Source organism: Anomalospiza imberbis, chromosome 8 (assembly GCF_031753505.1).
Source record: "Anomalospiza imberbis isolate Cuckoo-Finch-1a 21T00152 chromosome 8, ASM3175350v1, whole genome shotgun sequence".
Classification (NCBI taxonomy): Eukaryota; Metazoa; Chordata; class Aves; order Passeriformes; family Viduidae; genus Anomalospiza; species Anomalospiza imberbis.
Window position 1 is genome coordinate 3,384,409 of NC_089688.1, and position 24,664 is coordinate 3,409,072.

The window sequence follows — 24,664 nt, forward strand, 5'->3', positions numbered from 1 at the left end:
ATATCCAGGAATTACTATACACAACTCCAGGCTATATATCCTATTTTCCTCCCTGAAAAAGCCATGTAATAAATTAACCTTCAACATCCACCCTCTATCAGGCAGAGTAAATGAATAAAAATCACACAGAGCTCCGCGTTGCTCCAAACTAGAAAGGAGCTGGGCTCTGGGAGTTATTTATGAGTAATGACAGTATCTTTGGTCTCTAATGTAATTAAGGGATTTGACAGCTCAGCTGCCTATTCCCTCCCTTCTCTTCCAGTTTGTCAGAACACAACAATTGTCCTTTAAATCATTATACAACAACCATTTTCATGTTTAAACCTGTTGTAGGGGAAGACTTTGGCTAAGGTACCAGGGTATCATTTGTCAGCTTATGCAGCATTAGTATGGCAACAACATTAATCCATTATAAATATAATTTCATTTCAGGAACTATTCAGAAATTCACAACCTGCAAAAACTTGGTGGACAAAAGTTTTACATATAAAATTTCAATTTTGTATTTGTACTCCCTGAAGTTTAGTTTTGGCTTTATGCTTTTTAGCACAGAGGGATTTTAATGCAACATCCTTTCAGCCATATTATTACTGAATAAATTATATCAATTGCTTCCACAACAAAGGGGACTTAGGTGTCCAAACCAACCTACAAGGAAGAGAATGGAAAATACAGCCACCTCTCTTCTGGGAGAAAATTAAGACAATTCTGTACTCCTCAACACAGTGTTTTAAGACATCAATACTCACTGTCTCTACAGCAGTCACTGTGCTCCAGAACACTTCAGTAAGACAACCAAGTTCTTCTTGGTGTCCTAAGTGTAGCACTGGGTAGCAACAGGAATTTTGTCCCAAAGAAATGTGCCAGCCCCAGCCTAGCAGTTATGTAGAGCCAACTAATTTCTGTGCATGTATTACACTGCAGCAGCCACAGCAGCTCCCGTGTTGCATAAGCTCCACACTCAATGCTACATCCTCTCCCAGGTCAGGGGAAGGCAGATGGAATGATCCCGTGCACAGAAAGGCCTTCCTGACTAGCAGAGATTCCTAGAAAGATGCATTTCCAAAATTCACCACCCTCCAAGATTCCAGCTGGACCCAGTACTGGGGCTGGCCAGCCAACCACACAGAGTAAACGTGGGGTGGGATTTCCACAAGTCCTCAGCAGTGACAGAACTGTCCTCAGCGAGCAAACCCCACAAAGTAACCCCTCGAGTACCAACACCTCATCAGTCTTAATGCAAGCAAGAGAAAACTTGGATTTTTCTGCAGAAAATGAACACTCAGACCCAGTGCAGGTCTCAGCAAAGCTGGCACTTGATTCAGCATTACCCTCTTCACGTTTAACAGCAAAGTTCTGGATGTTCTGAAGACTTCACACACTTAACTGAGCTTAAAACCAGGCTCCAATCATTAATCACTTTGGCTGAGCATTTTCTAAGAGGTCACCATATAAGAAATATTATGCATGGTCCACTCATTTCTCTGCCCACCTTGAGAAGAGCACACAGCCACCACTTCAGCAGCTTCTGTCCACTTCAAAGTGTGCACAGGCAGGTATTTTTTAATTTAGAGTTTAACTTGTGTAAACAGTCTCCACATGCACTGAAAATTTCTGATGATCCAAGCTGAAGCATTTCCCAAAGAATCCTGTACTACATTTAAAAAAGTGCAAAGGGACAAGCTGTAATTTGTGAGGGCTTTTACTAAGTCCCTTTCTGAACAACAGCAGTGAAAAAGCAGGGCATGCAGGGGCTGAGCGACTCTGGATGGGATTGCACCCCACACACCTGCTGGAGTGTGGGGTTTGAAGGCTTCAGCTGCCCAACACCCCTATCCACACAACTATGGCACAGGGTTTGAGGTTTTCTGGGTTGTGAGGAGCAGTGAACAACCTAGCCCAAGTCAAACCCCAGAAGAGAAAATGCAGGAACACATTTGCAGCAATCACCACCTTGCTTTCTCCACCCGGACAGGTCAAAACCCTTCATCCTTGCTAAGTGCAGAAAGAGCAATCTTCCTGGGATCAAACACATCCTGTAACAAGCAGAGAACTGAAACTCTGCTGAGTCCCCAGCCAGCAGGGTCGCTGCAGTGCTGTCTATGCTAACAGACTTCTGAGATTAATTCAGAGCAAAACTGGCACTCATCTTGTCCAAACCCCAACATCATCCCAGGCTCCAGGAGCAAAATGAGTCTGTCAGGCTCTAAACACTGCTAAGTAACATGGTTTACTTCAGAACAAAGAAATACTTTCCCACCAATAAAATGCATTGCCAGCTGGTCTCTTCTAGTTTCTTCTAAACCCTCCCTGTGCTTGTGTGCAAGACAAACTCGTTACAAAACCTCTAACAAACTTCAATTTTAAAATGAGACCACGTCTTTTAAACAAATAGCATTTCCAGCTCGGCCTCTATTTTTAAACACAGTATGGACCTCATGCCACTAATTCACTTTTTTTTTTTTCCTGGAAGCTGAGCCATTTTGAGTCAAGTCCCATAATTTAAAATTTCATTAAAAATGCAAAGAGCTTTAGGACTGTGAATAGCATAAAGCAGTAGGAGATTCTAAGGAGCTTCCTCCAGCAATTTCAGCATTCCCAGCCTTTCATTCCACGAGAGAAACGACGTGTGAGACGTGTAAACTGCACCCAACATCTCATCCTGCCTGAATGTTGCTGCAGTTTGTAGCACTATGTAGGTCACGAGCTCCACATGCTTCAGTCAAGCCCTAGGCTCAGCCTAGCTGCCCGTTTGCAGCCTTCGACAAAGTTTAACCCGAGCTAGGACTGGCACAAGCAGCAGTTCCATGATTTTTTCCCACTTGCTAAACTCACACACAGAGCTCTTCAGACACAGGCTGCATGGAAGTGTTTTCTCTCTCTGTTCCCTGCAGTAAAAGGGGCATCACTAAGCTGCACAATTTCAGAAATAACACACAGAGTGCCTCAGAAAACATTCTGGTGCTTGCAGCATCAAGAAATGCAACCATCAGAGAAGGAAGACATGAATCCAAACTTTCCTTCTCACCCATGTGCACCAAAAAGTATCCAGTACTGCAGAAATTAATTAAAACCCAAATAAACCAGAAAGAAATATCTGAAGCATTAAACAGCTGATTTAATGTCTCCACCTTTAAAACCCTTTCTCCTTCTAAGTTCAAAGTATTTTTTTCCAAGATGTGCATAAAGACTGCTCAGAGAGAACATCTGATTAGGTGACAAGCAGCAGCAGTGTGGTTTTTAAAGACACACAGGCCCATTTCCATACTCTGCACTGATTTTGGGAAGATGCTGTCTCCTTTTCCTGAAATCCCACATTACACACACAAGGATTCTTAAGCAACTCCTCAGGAACTGAGGCTTCCAAGCACAACGTCCTGTACTGCACATACATCAAGATCACTTTTAAAAGGATCTGGCACAGCCCAGCCAAGGTTTTTGGCACTCCAGCACCTCACCCAGCCTGCCTCTGGCACCCAGGAGTTCCTGCAAGGCCTTTGGACAATATCCATGCCCAAAAGCCTCTGACCACAGGGGACACTTGAGACAGGAAGGGGCAGGAGAAAGGGCAGAGCACAGAACACAGGCACCTCACCTGGACTCACTGCAGTTCCTTTCACTCTCCAGCTCCCAAAGCCAGGCGAGCAGCAGCTGCTGAGTGCTCTGGAGCTGCAGGAGGAACCCTGACCTCCACGTCCCACACCCCAGGCAAATGCCCAACTCCTGGCTGCCTTTCCCTTTTAGCTGGACAGAGGCAGCTACCCTGAACTAACCAGGCATCTCTAACACCTGGTCCTCCTGCCATGCCTTGTTGAACAGCTCACTTGGGCTTCAGGTTTTCTCTTTTTTCCCCTTATATCACATGGTTGCAGAGCTAAATCCATGGCCATGTGTGTAAGGACTAAATAGGCAATTTCCCAGCTACCAGGAATGGTGAGCAACAATTCCATGGGAGCCCTGCAAAAAGAAGCCTGCAGAAAGTGATTGAAAAAATTCAACTTTCACTTCTGCAGCAACATCAGCCTTCAAGCAAAGCCACTGCAAAGGCAGAAATCTTCATTCATTAATTATCTGTTCAAAATGTGCAGCTACAAAGTAACCCCACTCCTTCCTATGATATTTTTAACATTAAATAAACCATACCGTCTTTTCCGCAAATTTCATGACAGAACTGCAGCCAGCTGCTCCTTTTAGAAAACACCAGCCTAAGCCCAGTGTAAGGGCCAGCTGTAACACAAAACCTAAGAATAAAAATTAAAAATAAGCAATCAGCTCAATTTGTCACATCATTAGGCAATCTTGAGCAACAAAGTTGAGGTTCAGCATCCACTAATTCTCTTGCTGGGAGCATATGACCAGTTAAAAAGATGTGTTTGGGTCAAAATATCCCTCCCTACCAAGGGTACATTTGGGCAAAGATGCCTGAAACACCAAACTCTTCAACTGTGAAGGCAAAACCTTTTGGTTTTGCTACCACTTAACTTTTTCCATAAAGCCAACAAAATCTTCCCAACAGCCAACAAAATCACCAAGTACAAACACCTAAAAATCCAGGCCTTGAAGTATTTTTATCACAAACATAACGTAAGAACAATGAGCCAGAGCTTCTGGGTTTTTAACTAAAAGCTAAGCAGCCACTTGCTCAAGTTCAGAACATTTGAGGTTGTTTTAAAGCCACCAAAATTTTAGGCCAAGGCTCAATGCAAAAGCAAGAGCTCTGTACTAGCTACAGCTTTGATCCTGCTCAAAAACTGGATTTATTTGGAGCACTTGCTCAGACCTGAATGTAATTGCTCCAAAACCCAATAAATTTCCACCTAATCCCGTTGCAGAACAGAAAACATCTCTCCACAGGGAGAAGTCCAGCTCTGAGCACTACTGTCAATATTCACTTTCCTAACTTCTAAGCAAAGTTCTTGCCCCAAAACCTTGCCCACAGCACCAATCTTTCACCACCACGGAGCAAGACGCTGCCGACAGCAGAGCCCCTACCCACCACGAACCCTGCGGGGCATTCCAAGCTAAACATCTGCCTGACGCCGCTCCAGCACATCTGTTCCAAAGGCCACCAAAACTACACACCGGCTTTTGCCTCATTAGCCGTAATTGCACGCTAATTACTTATTCCAGAATAAGTATTCTAAACAATTCTCCTCGATGAGACCCGACGCGCTCTCGTTTGTGACACATCCTCGTGCAGTTCACCGGGGGAAAAAAATGGTGGGTTTTGGTTGTTTTGGGTTTTTTTTTTGTTTTTTTTTTGAATTTAGAAGGAGCGATTGCCACCTCTTGTCATGGAGAGCCTCGCTGCATCCTAAGGTACAGCTCTGCCTTAGCGGAGGGCTGGAAATCAGGGCAGAGGACACAGGCTTCGACTGAAGCAACCCGAGGAAAGCCACAGGCCTGCCATGATTGTAATCGCAACTCAAGACGAGTTACTAAATTAAAAAATACATATATCTAGAAAGCGCTGTGCACGCAAATCACGGCGGGTCGGGCGCATTTGCTGCGTGAGCCCAAAAGCCAACCGAGCCGGAGATAAGCGGCCGCTCCGGAGCGGCCAGGGGCTCCGGGGCCGGGGGGAGGGGGGCACGGCCCCTCGGCAGCTCGGGGGGGCCGCGGGCCGGCCGGCAAGGAGCGCTGGCGTTAATCCTGGAGCTCCCGTTAATCTGCCGGGCCCGGACAAAAGGCGGCCGAGGCGGCGGCGGGGGAGGGCGCGGCGGCCCGGGCGAGCCCCGGCGGCGGAGCGGCCGGGGGCAGCGCGTTAGGTAACGCCGCGCGGGTCTGATGCAATCGCGGGACGTGCGGGAGCAGGAGCGGGAGGAGGATACAGGTCAGGTCCAGGTCGAAGCCATCCTCCTGGTATCGCCTTTTGTTCCTGCTGACGATCTCTTTGATGATGGCGGTCATGTCTGGCAGCCGGGGGCCGCTCCGGGGCAGCGCGCAGGGCCCGGGCGGCGGCCGCGAGGCACCACCGGGCGGCCCCGGGCGCTGATGCTCCGGCGGCTCAGCCCCGGGCGGGCCCGGCTCCCGGCGGCGGCACCGGCTGCTGCTCCCTCCTCCTCCTCCTTCTCCTCCTCCTCCTCCGAGCGCGTCGGGAGCCGCGCCGAGCCCCTGCGGGCGGTGCCGCCGCCGCCGCCGTGTTTGGGGCGAGCGCGGCGGCGGCGGGGGGAGCAGCTCTGCGGCGCTCCGGGCCCCGGCAATGGTGACAGCGGCGCGGGGCGCGCCCCCGGCCCGGCCCCGCTCCGCTCCCCGCCCCGGGGGCCGGGCGGTCGCTCCCTCGGCTCTTCCCGGCGGCGGCTCCTCAGGGCGGCACGGCCGCGCTCATCCCCCGGCCCGCAGCGCTCGCCGGCGCGGGGCGCCCATCATGGCCGCGGCTTCCGAGAGGGACGGCGGGCGGCGCCGCCACGCCCACGCGACGCATCCGCCAACACACAAAGTAGTCCCTCCCACCGCGCTACCGGACAAGCGGAGAAGCGGCGGACCGGGGGCACCGGGGGACCGGGTCGCGCTGCGCGCGCCGTCCGTAACCCTCTGCCCGCCGGCCCCTCTCGCCCCACGGAGGGGGCGGGGGAGGGGGGGACGGCGAGCGGAGGGATACGGGCGGTAAAGTGAGGCGGCACAGCGCTGCGCTGGGTCACGTGGGCGCTGGCGGCGGCGCCTCCCCCGCGGGCGGAAGTGGCCGTGAGGGGCCGTGAGGGGCCCGCGCGGGCCGGGGGCCCCGCGCCCCTCGCAGCGCCGGGGCTGCTCCCGCTCGCTCTCCTCCTTCCTCAGCCCAGCTGGGCGGGAAGAAGGCAAGGGGAAGAACGGGCTCGGTGCGGCCCCGCGGGGAAAGGGAGCGGGGGGGGTGGGAGGGAGGGCTCAGCCCGACGTCTTCGAGGGGGCTCGTCGTCCTCCCCTCACGCAGCCCCGGGGTGGCGTGGAGCGGGGAAGCCGCGGTGAGCGAGCGCCTGTCGCCCCCTGCAGCCACCGGGGCACGGAGGGAAGGGGGCTTGGGGCCACCTGCTGCCCTCGGAATGGCAGAATCATTAAGGTTGGAAAATCCCTCCCAGCCCATGCAGTCCCAGCTGTGCCCAGTGCCCACCTTGTCCCCAGCCCAGAGCACTGAGTGCCACCTCCAGCCCTCCCTTGGACACCTCCAGGGATGGGCACTCCAAAGCTCCCTGGGCAGCCCCTGCCAAGGCCTGAGCACCCTTTCCATGCAGAAATTCCTGCTGCTGTGCTCGGGGTAGTCTAGCTCGGGGACAGGGACACGCCAGTCCCCCCAGGTCAGGCCGGCGGGCCCAGCAGCCCGTGATATTTCCATGGAGCTTTCTGTCCGTTCTCCTTCCCCACACGGATCACAGTTATCCTGGCAAGGAGAACACCCTGCCTGTAAATCCCTAAATCAGTCTTTATAACTTTAAAACATTAGGGGATAAACCCCACTGAACAAGGCTCTTTGCACTCTAAGCTGAGAACTGTAACTTTTTGGGAATTTAGTGTTTTGCAGGAAAATGACCTTTAAGGGCTCAGAATAAAGTGGAACATCAGGTGGAGGGATTTCCCAGGCTGCTGCAGCCTCCAGCCTTTGCAAATACTCTACGATATAATTCCTTTCAGAAACGTATCAGGTTGCATCTTGAGATGTTTTGCCACCATTATTCCCACTGCAAAGCTGTTCCCAGAACCTCCTCCTGGTTTTCAGGCTAAATATATTTGGGGCAGGTCTGCACCCACTTGTCCTTGTGCCAACACTGGCCTCGAGGAGTGCTTTGTGGGCACAGAGGTCCCTGTCAGCCCCCTCGATTTCCACATTGCCCCTTTCCTCCAGCTGCAAACCCCAAAGTGATAACATGGAAGTGCCCAAGGCCAGACTGGAGCAAGGTGGGAGAGAGTGGAAGGTGACACGGGGTGGACTGAGCTGGATTGAAGATCCCAGCCGTCCCAACTCGTCCTGTGTCCGAGTTTTCACTTGTGTTCCCACCTCCCGGATCTGTTTTTAGGGGGAAGTGTTCCAGCGTGCCAAGGGCTTTGGGGACAGAGCTGCCACCAAGACTTTTCCCCCCAGGAGAACGCCGTGCTTGCCAGTGCATTCCTTTTCCAGAGAGCCCGTTTCACCGGAGCCATGCATGGAAAGCCCGCTCGGGGAAGGAAATCAGTCACAGCCCTGAGCACAATCCCTCAATATCTGGATAAACTGGAGCCCAGACCAATCCACGCCTCCTGCATCGCCACCACCCTGAAAATTGCACTTCCCCACGTCTTTCGAAAGCATTTTTGGATGGGATTTCTTTCAGAGGTTGCCACCACAAACGTAGGTTTCGAGCTGCTTTTCCTCCTCTGTGTGTGTGTGTTTGCGTTTCTCCTTAATTGCACCAAAACAGATGTCACTTTTTTCCCAGGAGTGGGAAGAAAACCAGAAGGGTCCTAAATATTTTCCTCCAGGAATGAATGAGCACAGTGGTCCACGTGAACTAAAAAACAAAAACCTCCAGAAGATGACAATCTTTTTTTTGTTTACCACCAAAGCCTGCAGGAGCAGCATGAAAGGGAAGGACTTGCCTGATCAAATCGAAATAGTTTCTTCCGTGAAGAAATTCCTGCTGATGTCCCACCTGAACCTCCCCTGGCACGGCCGGAGGCCGTTTCCTCTCGTGCTGTCGCTGGAAAACCTTGGCTCGAGAGCAGAAGGGCTGAGGAGAAATTGCCAAAACTCTGAGTTGATTACGGCTGTTAGATCTCGTCTTTTCCACCTTTTCCCTGAACATTCTTTCACTGTGTGTATGTTGGAAATAAGCGAGACATTTTAAATCGGTTGTGTCTACGTATGTATGTATAAAATATATATCTCTATAAAATATGGGTGGATATACACACACATGTATTGTTTTATATTTGTGTTTATATTACAATTTTGTGTTTCTCTTAGCACGTTGTATACGTTATGAACAAGAATGCCATGCGGTAGTGGGGATGGAGCGGAGCCGCCGCTGTTCCGGCCGGGAGAGCCGAGGCGCTGGGGCCGCTCCGTTCGGATCCCGGCCGATCCCGGCCCTTCCCGGCCGGAGCTGCCCCGCGTCCGCTGGGCGGAACCTTCGCGCGGGCCGCCGCCGCCCGGAACCTTTGGGCGGGGCAGCGGGCGCCGCCCGGACGGAGGAAGCGCCGGACGCGCGCCGCCGCTGCCGGGCCCTCGGCGCTGCCGCCGGCTTTTGCTCCGCTTCTCCCTCCTGCTCTTCCTCGTCCTCTCCTTCCTCCTCCTCCTCCTGCCGCTCGCCCCGCCCCGCGTCCCCGAGTCCCGGAGAGCCGCCGCACGGTGAGTGACCCGGCGGCACAGCGGCGGAGCGGCCCCGCCGCGCCGCACCTGCCGGGCGGCGGGAAGGTCACGGGCGGCGCGGCCCGGCCCTGCCCGGGGCAGCCGTGACGGGGCTGCCCGGCACCGGGGGGGATCCCCGCGCTGCAGGGGCTCCCCGGGCCCGGGGCAGGCCGGGCTTTCCCGGCACTGCCTCAGTTTGCCCTCGGAGCGGAACGGAAACCAGCGCCGCCGCCGCTTTTGGTTTCCCTTTTGCGCCTGAACGGGGAGAGCGGAGCCGCTGCGGGCCCGGCGTGAAGAGTCCTCGCCCCAGGGAGAACAAACGCTGAGTTCCTACGGGTTTGAGCGTTTGCTTGTTGTTAGGGCTTTGCTCAGCGAGGCTGTGCTTCAGTTTCTCTCGTGTTCACGCCTTTCCTTTCGGTTGGCGCTCAGGGCACGGGTTGCATAAGGAGGAGATTCTTGCACGGGGTTTTTGGGGAGGTTTTCTCCTTGGCCAGTGACTACAGAGCCCTTTTACTTTAATAAATTAAACTGACGAGGACACGCAGCATCCCCCAGCTCCGGAGCACTTCCTCAGATCCTTTAGCAGGGATCCAGGGATAATTTGGCTGTGGGTGCTGCAGGGTTCTTTGGGGAGGGGGATCCAGGGATAATTTGGCTGTGGGTGCTGCAGGGTTCCCTGGGGAGGGGGGATCCAGGGATAATTTGGCTGTGGGTGCTGCAGGGCTGCCCTGGGGAGGGGGATCCAGGGATAATTTGGCTGTGGGTGCTGCAGGGTTCTTTGGGGAGGGGGATCCAGGGATAATTTGGCTGTGGGTGCTGCAGGGCTGCCCTGGGGAGGGGGATCCAGGGATAATTTGGCTGTGGGTGCTGCAGGGTTGCCCTGGGGAGGGGGATCCAGGGATAATTTGGCTGTGGGTGCTGCAGGGCTGCCCTGGGGAGGGGGATCCAGGGATAATTTGGCTGTGGGTGCTGCAGGGTTCTTTGGGGAGGGGGATCCAGGGATAATTTGGCTGTGGGTGCTGCAGGGCTGCCCTGGGGAGGGGGATCCAGGGATAATTTGGCTGTGGGTGCTGCAGGGTTCCCTGGGGAGGGGGATCCAGGGATAATTTGGCTGTGGGTGCTGCAGGGTTCCCTGGGGAGGGGGATCCAGGGATAATTTGGCTGTGGGTGCTGCAGGGTTCCCTGGGGAGGGGGATCCAGGGATAATTTGGCTGTGGGTGCTGCAGGGTTCTTTGGGGAGGGGGATCCAGGGATAATTTGGCTGTGGGTGCTGCAGGGCTGCCCTGGGGAGGGGGATCCAGGGATAATTTGGCTGTGGGTGCTGCAGGGTTGCCCTGGCTGCCAGCTTGTTTTGGAGAGGGGCCAGGGAGTGGCAGGAGCTGCCAAAGGAATTGCTGCTGGTTTTGTCCTTGTAGAAGGGAAGTGGGGCAGTGCCCAAGGAGTGATTTGGGGATTCGCAAGCAGATCCTCCCCAGCAGCTGAGGAAGAAGTGGACCCTGATTTTACAAGTCTTTTCCCAGTGTTTCAGTCAAGTTCTTTCCTCTGTGCTTTTTTGTTCCCAAAACTGAGGTGCTGTGCTCTCTGGGCATGGCTCATGCAGCAGTCAGGCTTTTCCCTGGGTAGCTGTGTGCCACATCCAGCATTTTCAGGTTTCCAGGGATATTAATAACTCCCCATACATCCTGCCAGGTGCAGGCTCCAGCTCTTAACCTCGTTTCAATCAAATGTGAGTTGCTGATTGCTCCTTAATGTGGCAGCCGGGTGCCTTTCCTGTCAGCTTCCTCCTAGGGAAAACACCTTTCTGCTTAAACCATGGAGTTCCCTGGCTCCAGGACTCAGCATCCAGGGTCAGCAGCAGTCCCAAAATGTCAGTCCCAATGGGAATGTCAACTTTGTGCCCACTGTGAGCACAGAATCCCAGGATGGTTTGGGTTGGGAGGGACCTGAAAGCCAATCAGTGCCACCCCTGCCATGGGCAGGGACACCTCCCACTGTCCCAGCTTGCACCAGCCTGGTCTTGGGCACTTCCAGGGATCCAGGGGCAGCCACAGCTGCTCTGGGCACCCTGTGCCAGGGCCTGCCCACCCTCCCAGGGAACAATTCCTAATTCCCAATATCCCATCCATCCCTGCCCTCTGGCAGTGGGAAGCCATTCCCTGTATCCCGTCCCTCCGTTCACTTTTCCCAACTCCCTGCGAAACATTTTTAGCAGACAACATCTCAACACGAGGCAGGTGGTTTTTTTTTCAGCTCTGATTTTCCTTTTCCTTCCTTTCCCCTCTGATTTTTCCTTTCCTTCCCTCCCTGTGCTTCCTTTTCCCCTCAGGGCAGGGAAGGAGGATGGTGCACGCCGAGGCGTTCTCGCGGCCCCTGAGCCGCAACGAGGTGGTGGGGCTGATCTTCCGCCTCACCATCTTTGGGGCCGTGACCTACTTCACCATCAAATGGATGGTGGATGCCATTGACCCCACCAGGAAGCAGAAGGTGGAAGCTCAGAAGCAGGTAGGATTGCACTCTGCAGGGTTTCCTTGGGATATTGAGGCGTGTGCTGCTGGGAAGCTGAAGTTTTTTAGTCAGCCTCAGGGTTGAGGCTGTTGGTCTGTTCAGGTTTTATAAGAAATTACAGTATAGAACAAATGACAGTTTTATAACAAATTACAGTTTGCAGCTTGAAGTGGTGGCAAAGCTGTTGGTCTGGAGGCTGCTGTTGGCTCTGATTTTCAGCAAGTCTGTGGGCCTGGTGCCTTCTCTGCTTCTGACAACTTTGCTGAGCAGCAGTGACCTTAAATCATCAATCTCTTGGTTGCTTTTGGAAACCTTGAGCAGAAATAGCTTAATTCTTAGCTTAAAAGAGAACTTGAAAGCTCTGCATTTCTGGCAACTTAGTGGCAGAGACCTTCACCAGCAGTCAAAATGCCTGGGAAAGGGGAGGGAAAAAATGAAAAGCCTTGTTCCTTACCTTGAACTGGAACAATTTGTGCTCTGGAAAAGCTTTAGGGGCCCTTCAGAAGCAAAAGTTAATGTTTGCTTTGGAAATGTGGCAGCTTTCTTTTGGTTTGGTTTTTGACTGACAAGAACTTCACAGGTTTTGAGCAACCTAAGCCTGTGTTGGGTGGTTTTCCTCCTGTAATGAGCTTTTTAGTTGGAAACCAGCTTTCCCAATGGGTTCAGTGCCAGCTGTTACCTAAGAGGCTGCACTGTCCCAAAACCTTGTTGGACTTACTGCAAGTTTGAGTAGAAAGGAAACTGAATTGTGCAAGTGTGTTGGCACAATGAGTTTCCCTTGTAAATGAAGGAAAACCCACTGAACACATATTAGAAAGTGACTGGCTTCTGGGAATTTAAAAATACTTTAATCTCTCCTTGATTCATGTGAAAATACACAAATCCTTCCAAGTGCTGTGGAGGCTTGGGGGGCACACTCTGTGTTTTAAGGTTTCTTTTGGTTGTTTCTTTGGTCATAGCAGAGGAGTTGTGGGTTTGGGCATGTGAGGGTCCAAGCATTTGTTTGATGGGAACTGAGACATCTGACTTGGTTTCACTCAAGTGACAACGAAGTCATTAGGAAACAGCAGAACCTTCTGCTTAAAACAAGATTTCACCTCTTAGGGAGAAGCTTTCAAACCACAACCAGCAGTTCTTTAAAAAAGCTGATTTTTGAGTGAAGCATTCCATTTCTTTCCTTTGATTTTCTTGGTTTGGTTTTCCCCAGGCTGAAAAGCTGATGAAGCAGATAGGAGTGAAGAATGTCAAGCTGACTGAGTATGAGATGAGCATTGCTGCCCACCTGGTGGACCCACTCAGCATGCATGTGAGCAGCTTCCCTGCTCCTCAGGCCTGCAAAATTCCCCTTTGTCCCTGGCTTACATTATTTGCACCTCTGTGGAAATACACAGGAAATATTCCTGTGATCTAAAACTGCATCACTGAGAGCAGAGGGTTTTAATCCCTTCTCACTTTTAATTTCAAGGCACTCTTTGAAGCTGGTGGGTGCTTTTCCTTGGCAGGATCAATGCTGATCATTCCCATCACTGTTTTTCCCTTGCAGGTCACCTGGAGTGATATTGCAGGCTTAGATGATGTCATCACAGATTTGAAAGACACTGTCATTTTGCCCATCAAGAAGAAATATTTGTTTGAGAATTCCAGGCTCTTACAGCCCCCAAAAGGTGGGAAGGGAATGTGATGGATTTCTACCTTGCTTTTTGAAATATAAAAGGTGCAGTTTTTCAGAAAGGGAAGAGGAAGTGGGTCGTTAGGTCAAAATGCAAAAATTAGGACCAATGCCAGGGAAAACCCTCAGATTTTCCCTCTTCCCCTCCTTTAGTGAAGAAGTTTCATCTTCATAATGAAGCAATAGCTGGATTTTGGTTATGATGGTCCGTTTTTGTGCACTCATCACAGAATCATGAAATTATTTGGCTTGGGAGGAACCTTAAAGCACATCCAGTGCCATGTCAGGGACACCTTCCACTGTCCCAGGCTGCTCCAAGCTCCAGTGTCCAGCCTGGCCTTGGGCACTGCCAGGGATCCAGGGACAGCCCCAGCTGCTCTGGGCACCCTGTGCCAGGGCCTGCCCACCCTCCCAGGGAACAATTCCTGTCCAATATCCCATCCAAACCTCCTCTCTGTCAGCATGAAGCCATTCCCCTGGTCCTGTCACTCCAGGCCATCATAACCCATGTATCCTGCATTTTTAACTGCCTGAATTGTCATTTTCATTGTATTTACACCCCATGCTGTCCTTTGGCAGAGTTGAGCTCTAACTCTGCTCTACAGCTTTGACACTCCTAGAGATTCCCATCGTTCATCCCATTTTTCTTCTGGACATCCCATTTTTCCTCCAGAGATCCCTTGATTCTCTCCAGAGTTTGGTTACACAGTGTTAAGGCAGGTGGCACATGCCTTTTCCACAGTAAAACAGAAGTTGGACTCTGCTGAAATCCCTACAGCCATATTTGTTGTATGTTACTGAAGAAAAAGAAAAAAAAAAAAAAAAGCAGAATTTAAACTTAAAATGTTGGACAAAACACCCAGGTTTACAGCTTTGTTCCATGGAATATTGATTTCTGGAGCTCTTAATTCCTGCCTGGATCTGTGAGCACCTCAGTCCTGTGTCCCAAGGGATGGAAAATGCAGCACTTTGGTAGCTGGTTTAGTTTTTCCAGGCTGCTTTCTGTGTAAGTCACAAACTGAAGCTGTCTGGAAAATTACATGAATGCCATGATCTAATAAGCTGAAGGAAAAAATGATTTTTTTTTTTATTTCTCTTTTTAAAGCAGACTTTCCAGCTCAGGCTGCTCCCCAGTTTTATGAGTGGCTTGTGCTGGGTGTGAATAGGAAGTCAGAGCTCCAGAGTAATGATGTTTGTGGGCATCACTCACATAAACAGAGAAAAAACTTAATAATTCCCTGTGGTTTGGGTTCTTTTGACTGAATGTTGCTCTTGAAATTGTTTTCTTTATAACTGTGTTTAGAAAAACACTCCTGTGAATTCTTGCACTGTGACAAGTTTAAAAATAATACAAGATGTCATGTTTAATTGTGGGTAATTTGTTTAAACTGTCTGTGGGTCTGCTGTGTGATGGATTTTTCCTTTCCTCACTCCTCTGTGCTAAGGTTTACTAGCAGGACTGAAAGGAGCTGTAAACAAAGCCTGTCAGGACATAAATAGGGGTTAATTTTGTGTAACCTTTATAGACCTGGGAACGGAATAAAATGGAATCTTGGAGTGGTTTGGGTTGGAAGGGACCTTAAGGATGATGTTCCACCCCATAATAATCCAGTCATCTTTCAGATGTCTCCTCTCAGCTTCACCCTTCGTGTCTTTGGCTATTCTGAGCTGTAATTTAATAGGGATTATCTTAAAACCTCTGATTGATGGAACAGTGTTTCCTTGGTTTGGTTTCTTACCTTTTAAGACCTGGATTAAACTCGAGCCTGGACACCCCCAGGCCTGTCCTAGCAAAGCATTAACAGTGTGAATTTTCCAGGAGTCCTTCTCTATGGCCCCCCTGGATGTGGGAAAACCCTGATTGCCAAAGCGACAGCCAAGGAAGCCGGGTGTAGGTTCATCAACCTCCAGCCCTCCACGCTGACAGATAAATGGTATGGAGAATCCCAAAAACTGGCTGCTGCTGTCTTCTCCCTGGCCATAAAGCTCCAGCCATCCATCATTTTTATTGATGAAATAGGTAAAAATCTCTCTTTTTATCAGTAGCCATAGCAGAGTGACATAGAGCTATAGGCTCAGTGATGTATGGATCTGCTGTCATCCTTTCCTTCAAAAGAGTGAAGGCTCAGTAAGAGAAATAGAGTTGTAAAGGAATGGTGGCACATTAGGAAAAACAATGGGGTTTTTTCCTGGTGGTAGTGGAGGAATTCACAAGTAAAACAAGTTCCTGCTTATTTTTGGTTCACGAGGAAACCCAGCAACAAATACACTTCAGTGCTTTTGCTGTCAGGACACATACTGGGAAGTAAAATTTGGCTTTAGGAGAGCTCTGGAATAGTGGTTTCCTAGGGCTGAAGAGTGGGAGGGAAGGCTGCTTTCCATGAATTCAGGAAGGTGGAAATTTGGAGCACAAGATGTGGGGCGATCTCCTGTGATGGGTGCATGCTTGTGTGGTGTCCTTTGAAAGGGGGGCTTAGGAATGGGGGAGAATCCACTTTCAGCCTTAGCAGCACTTGTTGTTTGCTGACAGTGGTGATTAAAAAGGCATGTATGAGATAAGAGAGCAGCCCAGGTGTGCATTCCTGTGAGGAATTGGACTGGCCGTGACTGCTTCCCTGCTTTGGCACAGATTCCTTCCTGCGGAACCGATCCAGCACCGACCACGAGGCCACAGCCATGATGAAAGCCCAGTTCATGAGCCTGTGGGATGGGCTGGACACTGACTACAACTGCCAGGTGAGTCCTCGGGGTGCTGGGAGGAGGGGTGGAATTCCTTCAGCTGGGATATTGGCCGTGGAGCTGCTTGGGAACAGGGATTGCCAAAGGGTTCCTTACCTGTCGGTGATTCCCAGCACTTCGTGGGACTGAGGGGAGTTGTAGCCACAGGTCATTGTTCTTCCTGAGGAGATTGGCTTTGTGCTTAGTTTGGTTCTAATCAATAAATGGTGTTTCTAGATGAGATGGGATGGGCTTTAAGGTCCCTCCCATCCCAAACCGTTCTGGGATTCTAAATGACTTGAATGTAGCAGAAAGCCAGCATGGCACGGTTCTGAACTGTCACCTGGGATGATCTTCTTAAAGCCTTTAAACAGGATGTTTGTTCTCTAAGTTGAAAATGTTCAGCCTTTTTCATGTGTATTTTTCCATAAATGGGAAAATCCTCCTCTCCCAAGCATGTGCTAAAGATGTTTTTCAGCTGATTTTTTCCCAAAAATGAGTGAAATCCAGTGATGTATGTGTACTGAGGAGGGTTAAAAGCTTCTCATTAGTAAAAAGCCAGTGGTATGAACCCTTCACCGGAAACTGATATCATCTTCCAAGCACAGTGTATTACCTTTTTACCCAAAACACTGACAGTTCCTTGGAGCAAGTGAAATTAATTATTCATTCCCTGCAGTGAGACAATTTGGGCTCTCTCAAGCTCAGCAGCATTTGCCTTTTGTAAGGAAAACAAGAATCCCAAATGCTTGGAGGAAATTGTAAGGAAGTGATGAGGTGGATGTGTTGGTTCCACCTGGAATTCCACACGCTCAGCTGTGAGCTAAACCTGCTGAGGATGGATCTGGAGTGTGGCAGGTGAAGAATGTGCCTTTTGGCTGACAATAATGCCCAGAGAAGTGGGGATCATCCCCGAGCCAGCAGTCCCAGTGCCTCTAGGTGGCAGGGTGACTCTGCCGGGCCACCAGCCCTGCTGGCCCTCCTTCCTGCAGCTGCTGGGCCTGGCCCAAAGGCAGGAGCAGGGCAGGAAAGCCCCTGGAGCCCAGATTAATCACCCTGCCGTTTGTCACTCTCCTGGCTGGGTGTTTGCCATGTACACAGCTTAGAGTAAGAAATGGGAAAACAAGGCTGCTGTGAACGGGGAGTAAATTTGTTCTGGAGCTTGGCTTGGAAACCTTTAGCCAACTGCTGACCTGTAGGTCCTGGGATGCTTTTTTGAATGTTTAAAAGAATAAAGACACCATTTGGGTACCAGGTGAACTCATTGCCATGGTGGTCTCCTGGAAGGTGTCCCTGCTCATGGAGGGTTTACAACAAGATGACCTTTAAGGTCTTCTCCAACCCAAAACCTTCTGTGATTCTTTTTTCAGCACAGCACAAAACCACCACATTTTTAAGCACCTTCCCAAAACATCTCCTTTTGAATTCCACCAGGAACTAAAAGTGACATCACAAGCAGAAGTTTTAAGTTCCTCGTCAGGGTTTGAAATTTCAAGTTGGACTCATTGAAATCTCCCCCCAGGTGGTATTTGTGGCACCAGGGCTGCCCTTGCTGAGATCACTGCCAGGAAATCTTCATGTGACTTCTTTAAATGTCTATGCTGTTAATGAAGTGGGGGAGATCCCTGGCTGGTGCTGACGTTCCCAGCCTGTGGATGTTTCCCAGCTCTGGTTTCAGTGGTGTCTCTTGGTGTCACACAGGTGATTGTGATGGGAGCCACCAACAGGCCCCAGGACCTGGACTCTGCCATCATGAGGAGGATGCCCACCCGCTTCCACATCAACCAGCCTGTAAGTCCTGCCTGCCCTGCCCCACCAGCCAGCAAATCCACACCTCTGAGGCTTTTCCTCCAGGAAATGCTGCCTTCTGCTGAGCTGGGTTTAAGGTTTTTTGAAGCACATCCATAACTTGGCTTTTTAAGGTGAAGTTTTGATCTCTTGGGTCTTTTATCTGAAACAACACCATGAGAAATAACACCATGAGCTTCCCACCCCTGCTCTTCTGTGGGAATGGAGCTGTTTGGGTGCTGCACACTGGGAAGGGTTGGTTTGTAACTGTGTTCTGCTCAGGCCTCTCCACAGCAGACAGTGTGGAAAACCTGGTTTGTTCTGTCTGTGATGGGCTTGGAATGAGATGGACTTTCAGGACCCAAACCATTGCATGATTCTATGATTTATGCCCCAGTTATTAAGTTCTTTACCAATTAAGCAGCTGTCACAAGGTCGTCCTTACTCCAAAGGTTGCTCTTGCCATCCTTTTCCAGGTATTTCAGTCACCTTTGAATGCCTGCTGATGTGACCAGACATTTTTGTGTCAGTGTTATCAGGAGTTCAGTCGTGGTTGAATTCCCTTCTGGCTACAGAAATCATTATCCATTTTTGCTGAAACCCAGAGACCAAACTGGAGGAGTAAAATTCTTACTGATTGTGCAAGAGAGGAGTTGTGTTCCCACGCCTGTGTTGTTGGAACTCACTTTCACTCCATGGGGGTGGATCCCTTTGGGAACAGCATTTGTAACCTGGGAACTGCTGTGCTTCCGTACCTGTTCCACACACCTTCCTCCTCTCCTGCTGTTCTCCAGCATCTTCTGAGTTAGCAGGGGGCAAGCATGTGGATTGGAGTACTTTGTGGTGTCATTCTATCAAGCCCCATCTTTAGAAGGATGAATTATATTCATCCCTGGGATATTACAGGGATTGGCTTCCTCTCCCAGGATCAGGGTTAGCACAGGAGGTGTCATTTAGGGAACAGATTTTCCTTACCCCACTAGAGCCCTGCCATGAGCCTACTGCTTCTCTCTTGCTTTGTGATCAGCCCAGACTGGCCCTGACTCTTACTGAAGGTGAAATAATTGATGTGCTGTGGATTGGGAGCAGGCACGGGCAGCAGGGAAAGCTTTGCAGCCTTTATAACTGAGTTTGAGATGAAAAGGCCCCAAATTACTCATCAAGAATTACCTGCAAAGCAGAGGGAAATGGCAGAAGTGGATTTTGGGACAGAGTAGCAACTGCTCAGCTGCCAGATTATCTGTGGGGGAATTTCTCCCCTTTTTAATGATGGAAGTGAGGTTTGGCAGGCACAAAATCCAGTCTTTGTTGCCTGTGTTTGACCTTCCTAGGAAGGATCTGCTCAGGCCTCAGCTGATTCTTCAGTAACCACCTCACACAGAGTTGTGTGATTTATCAGGCTTAGAACTTCCCAAGCATCCCCTGTGGATCTGAATTTGCCATCAGAGAGGTTTCCTCAGTGTGGGAATTGTCCTGGGCAAGGGAACTGAAGGGACTGAAAGCCCTGGGATGTCACAAGTGTTCATTTTTGTCCCCTGGTAACTTCAGTCTCTTCTGTTTCAGGCTCTGAAGCAAAGAGAGGCGATCTTGAAGCTGATTTTGAAGAATGAAAATGTGAGTAGCCTCCTGTTAGTGGCTCATGGTGCATTACTGCCACCAGTGCAGCTCTGGCCTTGCAGAACGTGTGGTTTGTAATTGCCTGCCTTGCAGTGAGGCTGAGCTGATCTGCCAGGGCATTTCTGGTGAGAACTTGGGAATCTTTTGTGAATGTAGGTGTGGCCTTACATTAAAGCCCTGCAGTTGGCTCCTTTGTGAGCAGAGCCTTGGCTTGTGTGGTGAATCACCCCCTCTGGGCAGAATGACTCCATTTCTCTGTCTCCATTTGCTTGGTCTGTTACAACAGAAGAGATTTCTCTCTCTAAAAAAGGTGAAGGTGAATCATGTTTAGATCAGGGAAGGAAATTTCAAGGAAATCAAGAAGATGCTGACTCTTTAACTCTTTCTTAGCTCAAGTCAAGCAAGGAGGAATGACTTTTTTAACAGTGCTGCTTTTGATCCATAATTCAGATTTCCTTCAGAGGAGAGGAGAAGGATGAGGTGTGAGCACACCTGGAAGTGTCTGTGGCAGGATAGGCAATCCCTGTCCTCAGAGCTTCCTCCCAAATTTAGTCAGCAGCAGTAATTGCCTTCAAGTTTATGTTGCAAAGTGTCTGTAGGCTGAGCTCCAGCCTAACAAATACCTTTTATTAGTAAAACCAGCTTAAATTTTTTAAGAGGGCTAAAAATGGCAGCTCACCAGCATGTGGCAGGGAACCATACAAGTTAGTTTTTCAGGGAAATTAAAAGCCAGCCTGTATCGGTTATCCCACAGGAGGAGGAATTGGATCTCTCAAGCCCAGACTTCACATGGCAAGGGGAGACCTGCCCTCCCTTTTCCTTGCCTGACTTAAACCATAATTTTAAACCTCTTGAAAGAAATCATCCCAGAATTTCAGCCTTTTATTAGACTGCCTTGACTTTAAGTTTTTGAAAAGGAAAAACTGGATGCACATGGTGGGAAAGAAATCAGAAATTCCATAAAAAGATGGAATAAACCTGAGGTCTTGACTGGCAAGAGTTCAGCCTGACCCAGTGCACTGAGTTAGGCACAAAATTTTGCCTCTAAATCCCCCAGTTTGGGGCTGTGTAAAGCAGGATCAGGTGTCCAGATGACAAAGTTCTAAGAAACTCATGTGGGCACCTGGGAAAAGGGGTCACTATTCTTGGGATCCAGTTTTTGCCAGGCAGGAGCGTGCTTAGTACAGGATATAGCAATGTTCAGGGGTCCCAAGGATATGCCAGGGTTGGTACAGGATGGTTGGGGTTTGGGTGGGGTTTTGAACCAGTGGCAGAGTTGGGTGAGCTGAAACATCAGTTTCCTGTAACGGTGTGAGCCACTTGGAGGCTCAGAGAGTCAGGGAATAATCCACCTCCCCAAAATGTCACGTGAAGATGATCCCAGAGATGACTGCTGTAGAGCAGAGCTGGCTTTGGAGTGTCCATGGGCTGAGCTGGAGTTCCCCACAGGTGGACAGCCACGTGGACCTGCTGCAGGTGGCCAAGGAGACCGACGGCTTCTCGGGCAGCGACCTGAAGGAGATGTGCCGGGACGCGGCGCTGCTCTGCGTGCGGGAGTACGTCAACAACGCCTGCGAGGAGGACGTGTACGTGGGGGCTGCTGCACTCACAGCTGCTCCTGCTGGAGCTGGGCTTGCCTACAGGGTCACACAGAGCAGCACTGTCCTGTTTTCCTGCCCAGTTCCACTATACAACCCCCAAGCTCAGTTACTGTTACTGCTTTTGGCTCTGAAAATAAGCTCAAGTGCCTTGCTTGTTCCAAGGTGCCCAAGCTGGAGGTGGCCTGAGCAACCAAATCCTGCTGCTGCACTGGCTAGTGCCAGGCTGCAGTGTCAGTGCTGCTGACATGGTGCTGGGACATCCCTCTGGTGTTTGCCATGCCTGCAGCAATCCTGGGTGCATGGAGGGGCTAGAGCGTGGCCAGGGAAGGGAACGGAGCTGGGGAAGGGGCTGGAGCCCCAGGAGCGGCTGAGGGAGCTGGGAAGGGGCTCAGCCTGGAGAAAAGGAGGCTCAGGGGGGACCTTGTGGCTCTGCACAGCTCCTGACAGGAGGGGACAGCCAGGGGGGGTCGGGCTCTGCTGCCAGGGAACAGGGACAGGCCAAGGGGAAACGGCCTCAAGCTGTGCCAGGGGAGGCTCAGCTTGGACAGCAGCAGGAATTTCTGCATGGAAAGGGTGCTCAGGCCTTGGCAGGGCTGCCCAGGGAGCTTTGGAGTGCCCATCCCTGGAGGTGTCCAAGGGAGGGCTGGAGGTGGCACTCAGTGCTCTGGCCTGGGGACAAGGTGGGCACTGGGCACAGCTGGGACTCCATGGGCTGGGAGGGATTTTCCAGCCTCGGTGGTTCTGTGATTCCAGTGGGACACTGGATCCATGTCAGAGCTGCTGGCTGTTGGCACAGCTGTCACACAGCCCCTGGAGCCTCACCTGGCTGTTCTCTCTCTTCCCCAGCCACGATGAAGATGAGATCCGGCCCGTGCAGCAGCAGGATCTCCACAGGGCCATCGAGAAGATGAGGAAATCCAAGGATGTCTCTATGCAGAACCTGGCCATGGAGATCGTGTTTGATTAAGACAAAAGAGTGTGTTTGCAGTTCCTGATGTGATTTAGTTTGACTTCTCTAATCAGTTAGCAAAACCAGTGTCAGGGGGTGGGAGCAGGGGTGGCAAAGGGAGTTCTGTTCCTGGAATCCTTTTTATACAACAACAACCTCTTAAGTTATTGCAATTCCAACTGGAAGTGGAAGCACAGATCATGAGTGGAACAATTCAGCCCAGACCAAGAGCGAGTGCCTGCCTGTTGTCCCCAGGGATCCCTTGGAGCCTTCCAGCAGGAGTGGGTGGTCCCAGGGCCAGGGGCAGGAGCTGGCACGGGCTGTGTGTGTACAGATGGGTGTGTGAGTGCAGGACCTGTACATAGCCACACTTTTTTTATATATAGACATAATCTGTAGATAACTTGAGTATAGAAGATCTTTTCTACTTCCTGAAGCAAACCAAATCAGAAGCTGTATAGGGGAAAGATTCCTCAATACTCAGTTCACTTCTACCTTTTAGCAGCAAATGCCAGGATAGAAACTGCTCCTAGAACAAAGCAACATTTGAAATGCTACTGATTTTTCTTCCACATGACCACTTGAAATCTGGTGCCATCTAGTCAAAATAGTTAACTACTCTGTAAGAATGTTTGAATACTTTTAATTTTTTATGAATTCTGCTTTTGAAGGCTTTTTAAATGAAGGCTGATTTTATTTTTGATCTTCCCTTGCTGTGAGCAGTTAGAGTAGAATCCCACTTGCTCTTTCCTAAAGCCCCACGTCCTCCGAGCTCTCAGAAGCCTGAGCTTTCTGAGCTCCTGTGCACTGTCCCAAGGACTTGCTTCTCCCTCAGTCTCTGCAAGCCCCACTGTGGCACTGTCCCCTGAAGTGTCACAGCCCTGAGGCACAGGGGGGACACTGCGTGATGTTTGACTCTGTCCCATGCTCAGATCTGTGAATTTAAAGAGGAGGAAATGGGTTTGGGGCTTATTGGTGTGGTTTAGCAACGTGCTGTCCTTGCTGGTACCAGTTCTGGTGAATTCTTGTAACGTGCTGTTGCGATAAAGGCCAGGGGTTACAAATGTGAGTGGCAAAAATGTATGGGGTTTTTTGGGATTTTTTGGTGAAGTTATTGTCAGAGATAGTCAAGAACTTGAGGTTTTTTCATATAATGCTATGAACTGTGTACTATTTGACCCCAAATCTGTAAAGGGAATTAATTGTTCAAAGCCCGGGGTGGGACGCTGTGTCACAGCTCTGCTGCCTGTGAGGGGAGGGAAACATTGGAGAATGATGTAAAACCAAATGCACGGGAAAGGAAAATAAAGTGAAATAAGGAGGGCTGGAGCCCTGCCATGACACGGTGTCAGGGGCTGGTGGCAGTGTCCCTCAAGCTCAGCCTGCTGCCTGCTGTCCTGCCCTCTGTAATGCTGGCTGGGTGATGCTGCAGGGCTGAGTTTGCCCCAGTTTAATCTGAAAACCAAATGGGAGGGGGAGGATAAAAATAATTGAATAATTGCTTAGACTGCTTCCCTGTATCAAAGCAATGGGAGATGCACGATTGTCTAACACGGGGGTGCAGGAATTCAGGCACAGCAGAACTGCTGGGATATGGAAATGGGGAAGCTCTGGGATCTGGGATCTTAGTCCCATAAGTCAATTTAGTGCTGGGGCTGGGTGAGCCTGGGCTCCAGGAATGAGCCCAGGGGAGGCACCAGGATGAGCAGAGGGATGGAGCAGCTCTGCTTAGGAGGAAAGGCTGGGACAGCTGGGATTGTTCAGCTGGAGAGGAGAAGCTTTGGGGGGACCAAATTGTGGCCTTGCAGGGCCTGAAGGAGCTACAGGAGAGATGGAGAGAGACTCTGCAGAAGGGATGGAGTGACAAGGGGGCATGGCTTCCCACTGCCAGAGGGCAGGGATGGATGGGATATTGGGAATCAGGAATTGCTCCCTGGGAGGGTGGGCAGGCCCTGGCACAGGGTGCCCAGAGCAGCTGTGGCTGCCCCTGGATCCCTGGCAGTGCCCAAGGCCAGGCTGGATGGAGCTTGGAGCAGCCTGGGACAGTGGAAGGTGTCCCTGCCATGGCAGGGGTGGCACTGGATGGGCTTTGTGGTCCCTTCCAACCCAAACCGCTCTGGGATTCCATGAGTAACTTTAAACCTGCCATTAGTGCTACTTCCCGGGATCCCTGGAAGGCTGGAATGGCCCCTGTGCCCGGGAAGTTCTCGGGCTGCTCCGTGTGGTCAGGGCGTGCTCTCACCCTGCTCAGGGGTTGTTACACCCGAGCAATGCCAGCCTGGGAAGCTCCTCCTGCACCTCCTGCCTTTTCCAGGCTGTTTCCTGCTCGGCAAAACCCCAGCGCACGCAGGTTTTAATTGGCTTTAATTGAGTGTGAAGTGTGCCTCAGGGGGTTAATGTCACCCCGAGGGAAGGCACGGGAGCTGGACAAACCTGGGGACAGCCCCTGGTCACTGCCTGAGCCCTGATCTCCTGCTGGTGTCCCCAAAAGCCCGGCTCTGGGCACCGAGCTGCCCTTCCCT

The 24,664-nt window shown here is 50.8% G+C and overlaps 2 protein-coding genes across 3 annotated transcripts in view; one reads left to right on the top strand and one right to left on the bottom strand.

The window, feature by feature from the left end:
* Window positions 1-6,319, bottom strand: part of PTEN (phosphatase and tensin homolog) — a 49,043-nt gene extending 42,724 nt beyond the window's left edge. The window contains exon 1 of the mRNA XM_068197005.1: window positions 5,832-6,319. Coding sequence (XP_068053106.1) covers window positions 5,832-5,910 — 79 coding nt within the window. The 5' untranslated portion in view covers window positions 5,911-6,319. The remainder of the gene's footprint in view (window positions 1-5,831) is intronic.
* Window positions 6,320-9,153: 2,834 nt separating this feature from the next.
* Window positions 9,154-23,483, top strand: ATAD1 (ATPase family AAA domain containing 1). Of its 2 annotated transcripts, XM_068197009.1 has the most exons (10): window positions 9,154-9,299; window positions 11,627-11,797; window positions 13,008-13,106; window positions 13,344-13,464; window positions 15,289-15,489; window positions 16,099-16,205; window positions 17,889-17,978; window positions 19,539-19,589; window positions 21,042-21,178; window positions 22,040-23,483. In XM_068197009.1, exons 2-10 carry the CDS (start codon window positions 11,636-11,638, stop codon window positions 22,158-22,160), a joined length of 1,089 nt encoding a protein of 362 aa, XP_068053110.1. In that variant the 5' UTR covers window positions 9,154-9,299; window positions 11,627-11,635; the 3' UTR covers window positions 22,161-23,483. The 2 variants fall into 2 exon arrangements, with proteins under 2 accessions (XP_068053110.1, XP_068053109.1); XM_068197008.1 differs by lacking the exon at window positions 9,154-9,299 and having other exon boundaries at window positions 11,622-11,797; window positions 21,042-21,148.
* Window positions 23,484-24,664: the final 1,181 nt, after the last annotated feature.

Coding starts and splice junctions, on each gene's coding strand:
- ATAD1 (XM_068197009.1), top strand. CDS start 11,636: ATGGTGCACGCCGAGGCGTTCTCGCGGCCCCTGAGCCGCAACGAGGTG. Junction 13,465..15,288: donor GCTCTTACAGCCCCCAAAAG/GTGGGAAGGGAA, acceptor TGAATTTTCCAG/GAGTCCTTCTCTATGGCCCC. Junction 16,206..17,888: donor ACACTGACTACAACTGCCAG/GTGAGTCCTCGG, acceptor GGTGTCACACAG/GTGATTGTGATGGGAGCCAC.